Source organism: Syngnathus typhle, linkage group LG7 (assembly GCF_033458585.1).
Source record: "Syngnathus typhle isolate RoL2023-S1 ecotype Sweden linkage group LG7, RoL_Styp_1.0, whole genome shotgun sequence".
In the NCBI taxonomy this organism is placed as follows: Eukaryota; Metazoa; Chordata; class Actinopteri; order Syngnathiformes; family Syngnathidae; genus Syngnathus; species Syngnathus typhle.
In genome coordinates, this window is record NC_083744.1 from 1,021,358 (window position 1) to 1,034,742 (window position 13,385).

The window sequence follows — 13,385 nt, forward strand, 5'->3', positions numbered from 1 at the left end:
ATAACGAACGGAGTCTGTTGGCATGCGGGTCCTCTCGGCTCATCTCGCGACGTTTGACAACCGAATTTCGTCCGACATCCGAAGCAAAAAAATCTCGATTTTTTTTTTCGAATACCGATTTGTTCGAGAACCGGGACGTTCGAAAACCGAGGCTCCATTGTATGCCCTTTTTCTGTTTTTAAAAATTCTGTACAAAACCGCGAGTTTACCCCTTTTCTAACCCAAACATTGTGTCATGTAAACGCAATCGGGTTGCCTCCTTCGAATGGAGCATCAGTCTGTGTACTGTGCATACTCTTCTTTAATGTGAAAGGAATCTTGCTAATTTTAGTACAGGAAATATTTGCATTTCCAGCTTTCTCACCATAGTGAGCCTAACTTGAGCACATTTATTTCTCCGCTGCAATGAAAATGATGCAATGTGTTGTCAAGTGGCATGCTGGTACAAGATGGTGTAAAATTGGGTATTGAATTTTGCCCAGGCACATTGGCTATCCCAAAACATGTAGAAGTTCCAAAATTTCTCCAGGAGATAGTGTTAAAAATTGACATAAGGGTGACCTGATGGAAACTAACAAATCTAATGAATTAAATTGTTAGCAATTGGGAGGACACGACCTGTTCAAACATGTAGCAACGCACAATTTTGAAATATGAGTTTGCTATGCCATAATTTTAAGATGTAACAGCTTGAGCAATATCAATATATATGTTTAAGTTAGAAGAACCCATTATTATGGTTAAGTATGAGTATGTGTTAAGATTGTTCTTTACTAGACAAGATATATGTCATTAATGTTGCAATGTTTTGTCCAACCTGTATTTAACATTGGTGTTCCATCCATAACTGAAAGTATTAAGTTGAGAGGAGACATTAAGGGCTAGTAGTGAAAGAACAACAGGCTAAACGATACGGTATGCTAACGTTAAGTTAAGAGGAGACATTAAGGGCTAATAGTGAAAGAACAAGCAAGACAGGAAACAGCTGCATCCGGTAGCGGAGTACAGTCACGCGCAGTGGTTGCTGCTTTAAGCAAGGTTGCCAAGACAACCAGTGGTTTCCGGCAGACCTGGTGCAGGGATTCTGACCTTTCACCTACATATTCCGATGAGGTAATGCCAGAACCCTATAAATATGTTGTCCTGACACAGAGCGAGGCGGTTCTTCCTAGTCAGGGCCATGGCCGTGACGCTACCCGGTGTAAAGAACGCTGTTCGAAGATGGATTTTTAATTATTTTTGAGATTGAACCAAAATCTACTAAAATGAATTTACAGAGTCTTCGAATTGGCCTTTGTCAAACTTTAAGCTTCAAATCGGACTTTGTCAAATTTTAAACTTCGAGGAAGGCAGAGGAGACAGCCGCTTCGGGCAGAAAGGGGAAGACGCCAATGATACGGCGTTGGCTAAGCTCCTCATGGCCAGACCTTTCCTCTATTTTAAACAGAATTTGTTCAACCAAATAGGATTTTAGACCTTTAGTCTCCTCTTTTGTTCTGAGACGGGTGAGTATTGTTTTTTTCGACTTGTAATTCTTATTCTTGCTTATTCATTAAATCTCTTCTTAATCCTTAATTCGGTTATCGATTATTTCGTATTAACTATGTTGAGCATGGTTTTATATGCAGGAATCAGAACTTTAAAATGTCTTTATTTCCCTATCATAGTCATTCTTTAAACCCGTTCAATTCTTTTTAGAGTGAAGACAGCTTTAATCCTTAACATCAGGAATTGTCAGATCTGGTTCGAAGTACCGTATTTTCCGCCCTATTAGGCGCACCGGGTTATAAGGCACACCTTCAATGAACGCCCCATTTTAAAACTTTGTCCATATATAAGGCGCACCGGACTATAAGGCGCATAAAATAGAAGCTTTACTGCAACAAACAGGTTGACTAGGGTTGCGGTATGCACCCACTAGCCAATAACTAACGAGCCCTCTGTAAACAATCACGTTTCTCAAACGATCTCCTATAAAATGATTGGAACTGACTACAGTTCGATCTAACGCATTGGTACTACTTACCTATGTTTCCCTTCCATATCGATCCGTAGATTTACTTGAAATACTAACAGAGCCGCCTATTTTGACATGAAATAGCTTCGCGCGTATAGCAGCTATCGTTATAGCATTAGCCATCCGCACTTTCCCATGAGCCTCAGCTCGCAATCTCCCATGAGCCTCAGCAAAGTGTAAACAATCGCGTTTCTCAAACGATCGCCTATAAAATGATCAGAACTGACTAAAGTTCGATCTAACGCATTGGTACTACTTACCTATGTTTCCCTTCCATATCGATCCGTAGATTTACTCAAAACATTAACAGAGCAGCCTATTTTGACATGAAATAGCCTCGCGCGTATAGCAGCTATTGTTATAGCATTAGCCATCCGCAATTTCCCATGAGCCTCAGCTCGCAATCTCCCATGAGCCTCAGCAAAGTGTAAACAATCACGTTTCTCAAACGATCTCCTATAAAATGATCAGAAGTGACTAAAGTTTGATCTAATGCATTGGTACTACTTACCTATGTTTCCCTTCCATATCGATCCGTAAATTTACTCGAAACATTAACAGAGCAGCCTATTTTGACATGAAATAGCCTCGCGCGTATAACAGCTATCGTTATAGCATTAGCCATCCGCAATTTCCCATGAGCCTCAGCTCGCAATCTCCCATGAGCCTCAGCAAAGTGTAAACAATCGCGTTTCTCAAACGATCTCCTATAAAATGATCAGAACTGACTAAAGTTTGATCTAACACATTGGTACTACTTACCTATGTTTCCCTTCCATATCAATCCGTAGATTTACTCGAAACATTATCGGAGAAGCCTATTTTGAAATGAAATAGCCTCGCGGGTACAACAGCTATTCGGTGACGCCCCCTGACTACAGTTACCGTAATGTTGGGAAGCGATGCGACCTTGTAATTTACTAGTCGTACTAAAACGTACTACCGTTTTTTTTCCGTGTATAGTGCGCAAAATTTAACTAATTTATTGTCCTAAAATCTGGGGTGCGCATTATACATGGGTACAAAAAATTTTTTAATTTTTTTTTTTTTTTTTTTTTTAAGTCCCAATGATCGTCACACACGTAGGGAGGCAATGGGTCCCATTTTTATAGTCTTTGGTATGGTCTTAACTAGGCTGGATGTAATTTTTTTTGTTGGCGTTGATTTCTCCGACTGCCCGTAAACGCACCACCGCGCTCCGTGCGCGCACGGGACAGCAAACGAGCAGGTGATCGAGCAAGCGTCTGATACGAGAGCATTGCGGTCGCATGGAGCGTGTTTGAAGTGAACAGCAGAGAAGAAAGGAACAAGGCAAAGTGTTGTGAAATAAAATGCACAGAACGGATGCGCAAGACACGTCAGCTATATAAAGAGCGAGAGTTGTTTTCTTCCTATTAGTTTCAATTCACAGTTTAATTAGCAGTTTCAATCAGCAAATAACAAAATGCGTATTACAGGTAATATTTTATTTCACAACACTTTGCCTTGTTCCTTTGGTCTCTGCTGTTCATCCTAAAACACAAAGGCGCTCTTTAAGCAATGCGACAGTGAGCGCCCGGCGGGCTGCGGTTGCGCGACCGCACCAAATTAAGCTCCCTGCGCAGTGCGCACTGAGGTCCACTTAAATTTTAGAAAGTACATCAGGACTTTAAAAATATCTTCTAAATTTCAGCGAAAAATGTAAATGTACGAGTGATTGTTCATTCACGCATATAAACGGGACATTCTGAATGTTTTAGAAACCAAAATTTTAACCTTAAAGCCAATTCTGACTGCATGTAAACAAAGTTCATGTGACCTACTGGAATAACTCTGTGGTTGTTGGACAACAGGTCACGTGAGGTGACGTTGCGCGTCTTTTCATCAGTGCAGCGAACATCCAATGTCAGCTCAACAGAGCACTCTGGACAGAATTCAACACAGGTGCAATCCTGAAAATAAAAAAAGAAAAAAGAAAAATCTGTCACAGCGACAAGGTTACTCATGTTTTCTAACTAAATAAGGAGGCGCAAGAAATGTAAATACTTTAAAGCAGCACTGTCAAGGTTTTGGAGCTTTATTAAATATTTAATAGAGTACAGAACCAAAAATAGACATTTATTTTTAAAAGTATAGTTTAAACAATTATATTCATTACCTCAGTGCTAGTCATCTTTCACTTAGCCGCCACTCATGGAAACAGAAAACTGAGCAAGAGCTCAGGAGTTCACGACACTGCGCACTGGCACTGGAAATGTTGTCGACTTCATGCATAATATTACCGCTCTTTATCCATATGGTGCCACCATAATCAACAAAAATGATTTAATTATTATTATATTATTTAATGTGCCATTAAACGTCACTAAATTACATAAAATTAATGATTTTGTAACCTTGTTTTTCATAAGTCATTAGCCAGTTAATATTTTTTTCAAAAATCCAATGTTTTGTTGAGTTCACGTGTGGATGTTATTTTTTTTTTTTTTTTACAACTCACTGACCAATCTTAACTGTTGAAAAATTTTTGCTTCATAGACAGATAGATTTTTTTAAACCAAGAAAATAGCTTTAAAAATGCTGATAGACATTCAATGTGTTCTCCAAGTAAAACCGAGTTAGGGAGATAGGGAAAAATAAAATTTCATATAATAAAAAATGTTTTTTCAACAAATGTTGATAGACATTATTAAAGGAGTGCAACAAAAAATTAGAGGGGAGGATGAGTAAGCGGATGAGAATGTAAATAAAAAAATATAAGTATATAAATAAATCAATTCATAAAACCCCAGATAAAACATCCACAAATTAGCTAATCCTTTGATGCTAAAAGTCAGTACCGTAATTTTTGGGCTATAAGACGCTACTTTTTTCTCAAATTTTGAAACCTGCGGTTTATAGTCTGGTGCGGCTTATATGGTTTTTTTTCCGTGATTTTTCTCATGACTAATACACTTATACACTCATAAAAAGGCAGTGGACCGCTGTTGTGCTGTTATGTTAATAAAAGTTATGCGTCCCTATATAATCATCTCTTTCCTGACAATCATCTTTGTCTATATACTCTTACAAATGGTAATTAAACATTAAAAACCTTACGCGATCATGCGGCGACTTTACATGCATTTTTTCCAACGGCCATCGTGAGAGGTGAGAGTGAGGGAGGTGGAATATATGAGTCGAGGAAGACCGTTGTGGCGCGTTGTGCACGAGGAAAGTTAGCGTAAACAGACCTCAATGATGTAAGACACTGGAAGGCGTGCGTATGACGCAGCTTTCAAGTTAAAACCCGTTGAGCTGTCTGATAAAGAAGGGAACAGAACGGTTGCACGTAAATTTGGATTAAATGAATTGATTTAAAGTGGCCCTCCGACGCAAATGGGAGGCTCTGATGACCAGCGGCGAGAAATCCTTTACAAAAACTGGAAGCGTCCGAAGAGCAACTTTCACACAAGAAAAACTGCGGTCTGCTGCGTGACGGAGAGGACAGCACAAGCTCACGAGTGAATTTGCCTCAGGATCAAAGTCAAAGTCTGCTTTATTGTCAACTTCTTCACATGCCGAGACACAAAGAGATCGAAATTACGTTTACTCTATCCCACGATGATAAGACGTATTACACGATGGACATACAAGTAAACAACGCAATATAAAAAACAAGAAGGCACAAACAATAAATAATAAGAACTTTAATTTATTGTCCTAAAATCTGAAATCTAAGATTTTTTATTTATTTTTTTTAAATCCGGATATCATACGGAGGCCGCCATTACAGATGCGCTTTCTTCTCTGCTGTTCACTTCAAACACGCTTCATACGAACACAATGCTCTCGTATCAGACGCTTGCTAGATCACCTGCTTGTTTGCTGCCACAATGTACCCTACACAAATCCGAAACATTTCTTCGCTATTGAGTATGCTAGCGCATGCGCAGTGATACTGACCGGCAGAATAACATCCGGTTGTTCCCAAAGATGATCTTTTTCTGAAATAAAATTTTTTAATAATATTTTCTGCGTACTATACATGGGTACAGGCTTTTTTCCAGCATCAACATGCCATTTTTAGGGTGCGTATTATACATGGGGGCGCATTATACATGGAAAAAAACGGTAAATGTTTTCACAAATTTTAAAAATGTAACAAACAAAAAAAAAAAAAAGGGAAACCGCGATGTAGCAAGGGATTACTGTAATTTGAATTTCAAGTGACGTCAGCAGCGCGGCGTAGCAGTTGTTTACATAAAGGACAAAGATTCGATCACGGGAGGATGAAGGGCTACCGGCATCATTAGCGGCTTTGTTTCTAAGTGGCACGGAGGACGAAGAGTTTGAAGGATTTAAGGATTTGGTGTGACAGAAGGTTTGAAAAACTATTATGGCTTTTACGCACGCCCGGTCCTACTCTACGGAGCTCTCTTTCACCTCCGTGGATTGAAGCCGGGGGCCGGTGCTCGGCCGGGTCGCTGTCCGGGGAGGGTGGATGAGGCTCGGACATGGCTTTTACACACGCCCGGTCCTATTCTATGGAGCTCTCTTCCACCTCCGTGGCTGGAAGTGCCACCTCCGGGGATGGAAGTCCATTGCCGCCACACGCCTGGAAGTTTGTTTTGTTAAATAAAGAGCCGTTTACCAAACCCACGTCTTTCCTTGTACTTTGTTGACGCGACAGTATAGTTATATACTAGATCTGTGGAATAACGGCGATGCTGACGTCAGGGCGCACGCGTGGCGTTGACAAAGGATGAGGAATTTGATCAATGGATTTAATGATTTGGAGTGACACAGATGGTTTGATAATATTATTGCTTATGTAATAGTTATTTGATATATAACTCATATCATTATATGGGCCTGTGGAATATTTTGAAGTGCAAGCGCCGCCAGCGGCGCGCACCCATTGTTGACATAAAGGACGATCGATGGATTTAAGGAATTGGAGTGACACAGATGGTTTTATAAACGTGTTATTTATGTAATAGTTATTTGAATAACTGAATGTTACGTCAGGCCCGTTCTCAGCTCTTCGTTTGTGTTTATGTCACGTTAGCATACCTATCATTTAGCCTGTTGTTGCTTGTTCATGTCTGTTTTTGGTGTTGGATTTTGCCGAATACGTTTCCCCCAAAATGCGATTTATACTTCGGAGCGACTTATATGTTTTTTTTCACGTTATTGTGCATTTTATGGCTACCGCAACCTATATTCTGGAGCTATATTCCGAAAAATACGGTAAACCTTTGCACGAGTACAGTGAAATCAGAAAGCTACACTTCATGTTTCGACAATTTGGAAGGAAGAAAGGTAAAAAGGGATATGCTTCAGCAGGTTACAAAACTGTTAAATGATTCAACTTACCCTGGAGTACTGCATTTTTTCTACAATATCGTCACTGGTAAGCGGAATAAGGCCTGAAAACACAAAAGATCTCTCAATATGTACTGTACACATACAGTAGCTGTCAGTCACCATGTCGAACATACCAACTCTGTGAGCGATGAATTCATCATGCAGTACTGACGAGTTGGCATCAATCTGAATCCAGTCAATTGCTGTGAAGAAGTATTGGCAGAATAATTATCGGCACAGTCGTGAATACCAAAATAGTATTTTATAAAACTTAGTGTTAAAAAATGCTATCCATGGGTTAATCCAGTGCTTCTCAAATAGTGGGGCGCGCCCCCCATGGGGGGGCGCGTGTGACCCTGGGGAACAGGCTTTTTTTTTGGCAGTACCAGAATAAAGTGTAATTGCGAATCTTCACAGCAGGGGGCAGTGGCGCTCCCATTGTTACTTCTGTGACGTTTGCGACAGTGCAACATTTTACGACTTACAAGACAAGTTAGGATAGTCACGGTGGGGAAGGGGGGGCGCGAATAGTTTTCTTCTTGCTAGGGGGGGGCGTAACAGAAAATAATTGAGAAGCACTGGGTTAATCCCATTGTCACACTTAAAATTTATATACCGTTTTTTTCCGTGTATAGTGCGCAAAATTTTACTAATTTATTGTCCTAAAATCTGGGGTGCGCATTATACATGGGTACAAAAAAAAAAAAAAAATTTTTTTTTTATTTTTTATTTTTATTTTTTTAAGTCCCAATGATCGTCACACACGCAGGGAGGCAATGGGTCCCATTTTTATAGTCTTTGGTATGGTCTTAACTAGGCTGGATGTAATTTTTTTTGTTGGCGTTGATTTCTCCGACTGCCCGTAAACGCACCACCGCGCTTCGTGCGCGCACGGGACAGCAAACGAGCAGGTGATCGAGCAAGCGTCTCATACGAGAGCATTGCGGTCGCATGGAGCGTGTTTGAAGTGAACAGCAGAGAAGAAAGGAACAAGGCAAAGTGTTGTGAAATAAAATGCACAGAACGGATGCGCAAGACACGTCAGCTATATAAAGAGCGAGAGTTGTTTTCTTCCTATTAGTTTCAATTCACAGTTTAATTAGCAGTTTCAATCAGCAAATAACAAAATGCGTATTACAGGTAATATTTTATTTCACAACACTTTGCCTTGTTCCTTTGGTCTCTGCTGTTCATCCTAAAACACAAAGGCGCTCTTTAAGCAATGCGACAGTGAGCGCCCGGCGCGCTGCGGTTGCGCGACCGCACCAAATTAAGCTCCCTGCGCAGTGCGCACTGAGGTCCACTTAAATTTTAGAAAGTACATCAGGACTTTAAAAATATCTTCTAAATTTCAGCGACGGCTCTGTCACACTAATCGACCAGCCCGGTGCAGTTGGGCGGTCGGCGGCGCGCTACGGTTGAGCGTTCTCTCGCACGCTTTCTCTCTCGCTCTCTCTCGCTCTCGCACACACGCAAACCGGATATCATACGGAGGCCGCCATTACAGATGCGCAGAACGGATGAGCAAGACACGTCAGCTATATAAAGAGCGAGAGTTCAGTTCTCTACCTAAATCCGTATTACAGGTAATATTTTATTTCACAACACTTTGCCTTGTTCCTTTCTTCTCTGCTGTTCACTTCAAACACGCTCCATGCGCACGGAGCGCGGTGGTGCGTTTATGGGCAGTCGGAGAAATCAACGCCAACAAAAAAAATTACATCCAGCCTAGTTAAGACCATACCAAAGACTATAAAAATGGGACCCATTGCCTCCCTGCGTGTGTGACGATCATTGGGACTTAAAAAAAATAATAATAATAAAAAAAAAAAAAAATTTTTTTTTAAAAAATTCATAAAAATTGGGTGCGTATTATACATGGGTACAAGCTTTTTTTCCAGCATCAGCATGCCATTTTTAGGGGTGCGTACTATACATGGGGGCGCACTATACACGGAAAAAAACGGTAATTTGACCATTCCCAAAATAACAGAAAAAACTAATCCAAATTCACCCCGGGTCTGGAATGGATGCGTTGCAGTCTCCGTACGGAAGACATAAAGACACTACAAGGGAAAGAACGCAATGAAGTTGACTTGTCAATGCACACCGGTCGAGAAGGGATGTGGACCGTATGCGGCACATTTCCGGAGACTACCGGATTTTCCGAACTATAAATTGCAGTTTTTTTTCATAGTTTGGCCGGGGATGCGACTTATACTCAGTAGCGATTTATATGTGAAATGATTAGCATCATTTCACTTTATTTTCACACTAAACTGCAAGCGGGCACTCTAGACTTGTGGAATGATTGGAACAGCAACTGACGAGTCAGCAACGTAGAAGAGGAAGCGCCGCATCTTCTACTTTCGGGGGTAGCGGGGTTATTTAAAAGTGACACCCAAGATGAGGATTTTGTTGGATTTAATGATTAGGCGTGACACGGATGGTTCGATAAAGTCGTTAGCATGTCATTTATGCAACAGCTATTTGAATAACTCTTAACCCTTGTGTTATGTTAAGGGTCAATCTGACCCATTTCCATTTTTGTGTTAACCAAAGTGCAGGTTATCCTTTCCATGAAATGTGACATTTTCTCCTCTAGGGTAATGAACTGCTATGAAAAATCTGGACACTTTGATGTGTTGTGAATTGTCTGCACACAGTTTGTATACAAAGATGATGTTGCGGGTCATTTTGACAGACTTTATTGTCATTTTGTAAACACACTGCACACAAAACTAAATTACGATGCATGCATTTTCCTGTCCCTGTCATTTTTTCCATGCTTGTTCTTGGAAAAACACACCAAAAATGAGCTCCAGATGATTTACAGCTGAAGAAGCTTTATCACTGCTTATGAACTGAGTTAGTGATGTAGAGGAAGAGATTTCAGAGATGGCGGATCCTTCAGAGCCAGAGGACAATGCTATTGCGGATCCAGATTGGTTTTCCATGATGAGCAGGATTCAGAGGACGAGTCTACAGGTGTCCCTTCATCAGATGAAAACCAAGAAACGCAACAATCGTCACCCAGAGGGGACATGGACATCTAAAGATGGTGAAATAAAATGGTCAACATCAGCACACCAAAGCTGAGCTAGATTGTCATCTTCTAATGTCATCAAAATGACTCCTGGTCCTACAAGATTTGCTGTCACAACTGTTGATGATATTGAATCAGCATTTCAGCTTTTCATATCCCCACGCATAGAGAAGATAATCCTCGACATGACCAACTTGGAGGGGAGGCGTGTCTTTCAAGAGAAATAGAATCCACTGGATCCAACTGACTTGCATGCTTTGGAATCCTGGTGTTAGCTAGCAATACAGGATACAGGTCCAAGGGTGAAGCAACTGCAAGTTTATGGAATGAAGAGAATGGAAGGCCAATCAGAAGAGCCACAATGTCTTTGGAGACATTTCACTTGATCTCTCATGTGAGCCGATTTGACAACCAGGGCTGATCAATGCGAGACGGACAAACTTGCAGCAATCAGAGTTGTCTGGGGTAAATTTGTCAAAACAGTGCCTTTATTGTAGATATAATCCTGGCCCCTATGTTACTCTCGATGAGCGCCTCGTTCCATTCAGAGGACGCTGTCCATTCCAAACATGCCAAATAAGCCTGCGAAATATGGTATATAAATGTGGGCAACCTGTGATGCAAAATCCAGTTATGTGTGGAACCTGCAGGTATATACTGGAAAGCCACCTGGAGGAAGAATCAGGGAATACGCGTGGTTTTGGAGATGACTGAAGGGCTGCAAGGTCATAACATTACATGTGACAACTTCCTTACATCCTACCGTCTTGGAGATGAACCTCAGAAGAGACAGCTGACTATGTTGGGAACAGTCAGGAAAAATAATATAGTGTTGGAATTGTATATCTCTACTTCTCATCTCTTGTGAATGTTTGTATAATCTAAAATAAAGTTCTGAATGGTTTAACTTCATTTTATGACTGTTTGGAGTGGATTAACACAATACGGGTCAAAATGACCCGCAACATAAATGTATTTTTTTCTCAACATAATACAAGTTACGTTCTTTGTTCCTTGTCTATGTAACGTTGATTATGAAGTATGATTATGTATTGAGATTGATCTTTACTCGACAAGATATATGTTATTAATGTTGCAATGTTTTGTCCAACCTGTATTTAACATTGGTGTTCCATCCATACCCGAATGTATTAAGTTGAGAGGAGACGTCAAGGGCTAATAGTGAAAGAACGAGCAAAACAGGAAACAGCTGCATCCGGTGTACAGTACAGTCATGCTGCTTTAAGCAAGGTTGCCAAGACAACCAGTGGTTTCCAGCTGACCTAGACAGGGATCAGCTAAGGAACATTCTCGAAACCTCCAGAAAGACCACCTCACGTGCCGGGTGAGGTAATGCCAATGAGGTAATGCCAGAAGCCTATAAAAGCTTGGTTCCGAACAGGAAACTTGCACTCTCTCTCACCAGTATGCTGGCACTGCCTGCCCGGAGTAGAGAACGCTCTTTAGATGAAGATGGATTTTTCATTCTTTTTGAGATTGGACCAAAATCTACTAAAATGAATTTCCAGAGTCTTTGAATTGGACTTTGTCAATTTTTAAGCTTCAAATTGGGCTTTGTCAAATTTTAAGCTTCAAGGAAGGCAGAGGAGACAGCCGCTTCGGGCAGAAGGGGGAATACGCCAATGTTACGGCGTTGGCTAAGCTCCTCATGGCCAGACCTTTCCTCTTTTTTAAACAGAATTCAGATTTTGGAACAAAGGAGAGCCGATCACTCGACTTGTTCAACCAAATAGGATTTTAGACCTTTAGTCTCCTCTTTTGTTCTGAGATGGGCGTGTGTTGTTTTTTTCGACTTGTAATTCTTTTTCTTGCTTATTCATTAAATCTCTTCCTAATCCTTAATTCGGTAATCGATTATTTCGTATTAACTATGTTGAGCATGGTTTTATATGCAGTAATTAGAACTTTAAATTTTCTTTATTTCCCTATCATAGTCATTCTGACAATCCGTTCAAGTCTTTTTAAAGTGAAGACAACTTTAATCCTTAACATCCGGAATTGTCAGATCTGGTTCGAAATAGTTCTCCTGAGCTCAGCTAGGGCGAGTGCGCTCTAGTAACTCAACGAATCCCTTCGGTCTTACCAAAAACAGATACATTTATCGGAGCGATAACAATTACTTCAAATCAAAAAAGGGGAAGGAGCCGCTGGTTAAAAGGGCGCAGTCATCTTGATTCTTGGCTTCAAGTGGTTACTCTGCACCGGTTTCAGAGTGACTTAAAAGGGATTGGCATCCTAAAAAGAATAAATTAATTACGTCCGAATTGATATCTTAGAGGCGGTTAGACTCGGACGAATCTTTCCCCGCTCCGACCTGGAAACTCTTGTCTCCCTATGAGGGCTGCGTTACAGCAGCGGGGTCGAAGGGGAGTTTAAACAGAGGGTCGGGTCACTTAAGTGATAAGTGCGGATTTGACACTATTCTATTTTTATTTTAAATTGCCTTTCAAGATGACATGTCTGTTCTTGGTGTTGGATTTTTTCAAATGAATTTCCCTCAAAAATGCAACTTATACTCCGGTGTGACTTACATGTATTGTATGCATGACTTCTTCTTATGCATTTTACGGCTGGTGCGACTTCTACTTCTACTTATAGTTTGGAAAATACTAGTTTGGAGAATGCATGACTTCATTTCTAAATCGCAGTATTGTAAAAGTTATGTCCATTGCCCTCAATGTCCAGCTGTCACGTGTTAATCCTGCCGTTTCTGCGGACATGAACACGTCTTTCAATTTTACTTGTTAGTTGGAATCTCTTTTTTAGTCAAGTACTTCTGAGAGGGGATTTCATATCATAGCTATAACACTTCCATTACAGAGCGGAATCCCTCGTTTTCAACACTACTGTACGGTCAGAGTCCATTGCACATGTACATAGCAGCAATACCATTAGTCATAGCTGTGGCCCATGTTGAAGAGGGGGGAAGCTTTGTTTCAAAGAAAGTCCTTACATCAGGCTGTGACGGATTGG

At 40.7% G+C, this 13,385-nt stretch overlaps 1 protein-coding gene across 3 annotated transcripts in view; it reads right to left on the bottom strand.

Annotated features, from left to right (window-relative positions):
* polr2c (RNA polymerase II subunit C) overlaps nt 1-13,385 on the bottom strand; it is a 60,098-nt gene that overhangs the window by 39,412 nt on the left and 7,301 nt on the right. For 2 of the 3 annotated variants that reach the window (XM_061282089.1, XM_061282088.1), the window contains exons 3-5: nt 7,480-7,548; nt 7,355-7,407; nt 3,820-3,948 (exon numbers count right to left, since the gene is read on the bottom strand). In XM_061282089.1, coding sequence (XP_061138073.1) covers nt 3,820-3,948; nt 7,355-7,407; nt 7,480-7,548 — 251 coding nt within the window. The remainder of the gene's footprint in view (nt 1-3,819; nt 3,949-7,354; nt 7,408-7,479; nt 7,549-13,385) is intronic. The other variant, XM_061282090.1, reaches the window with a different exon arrangement.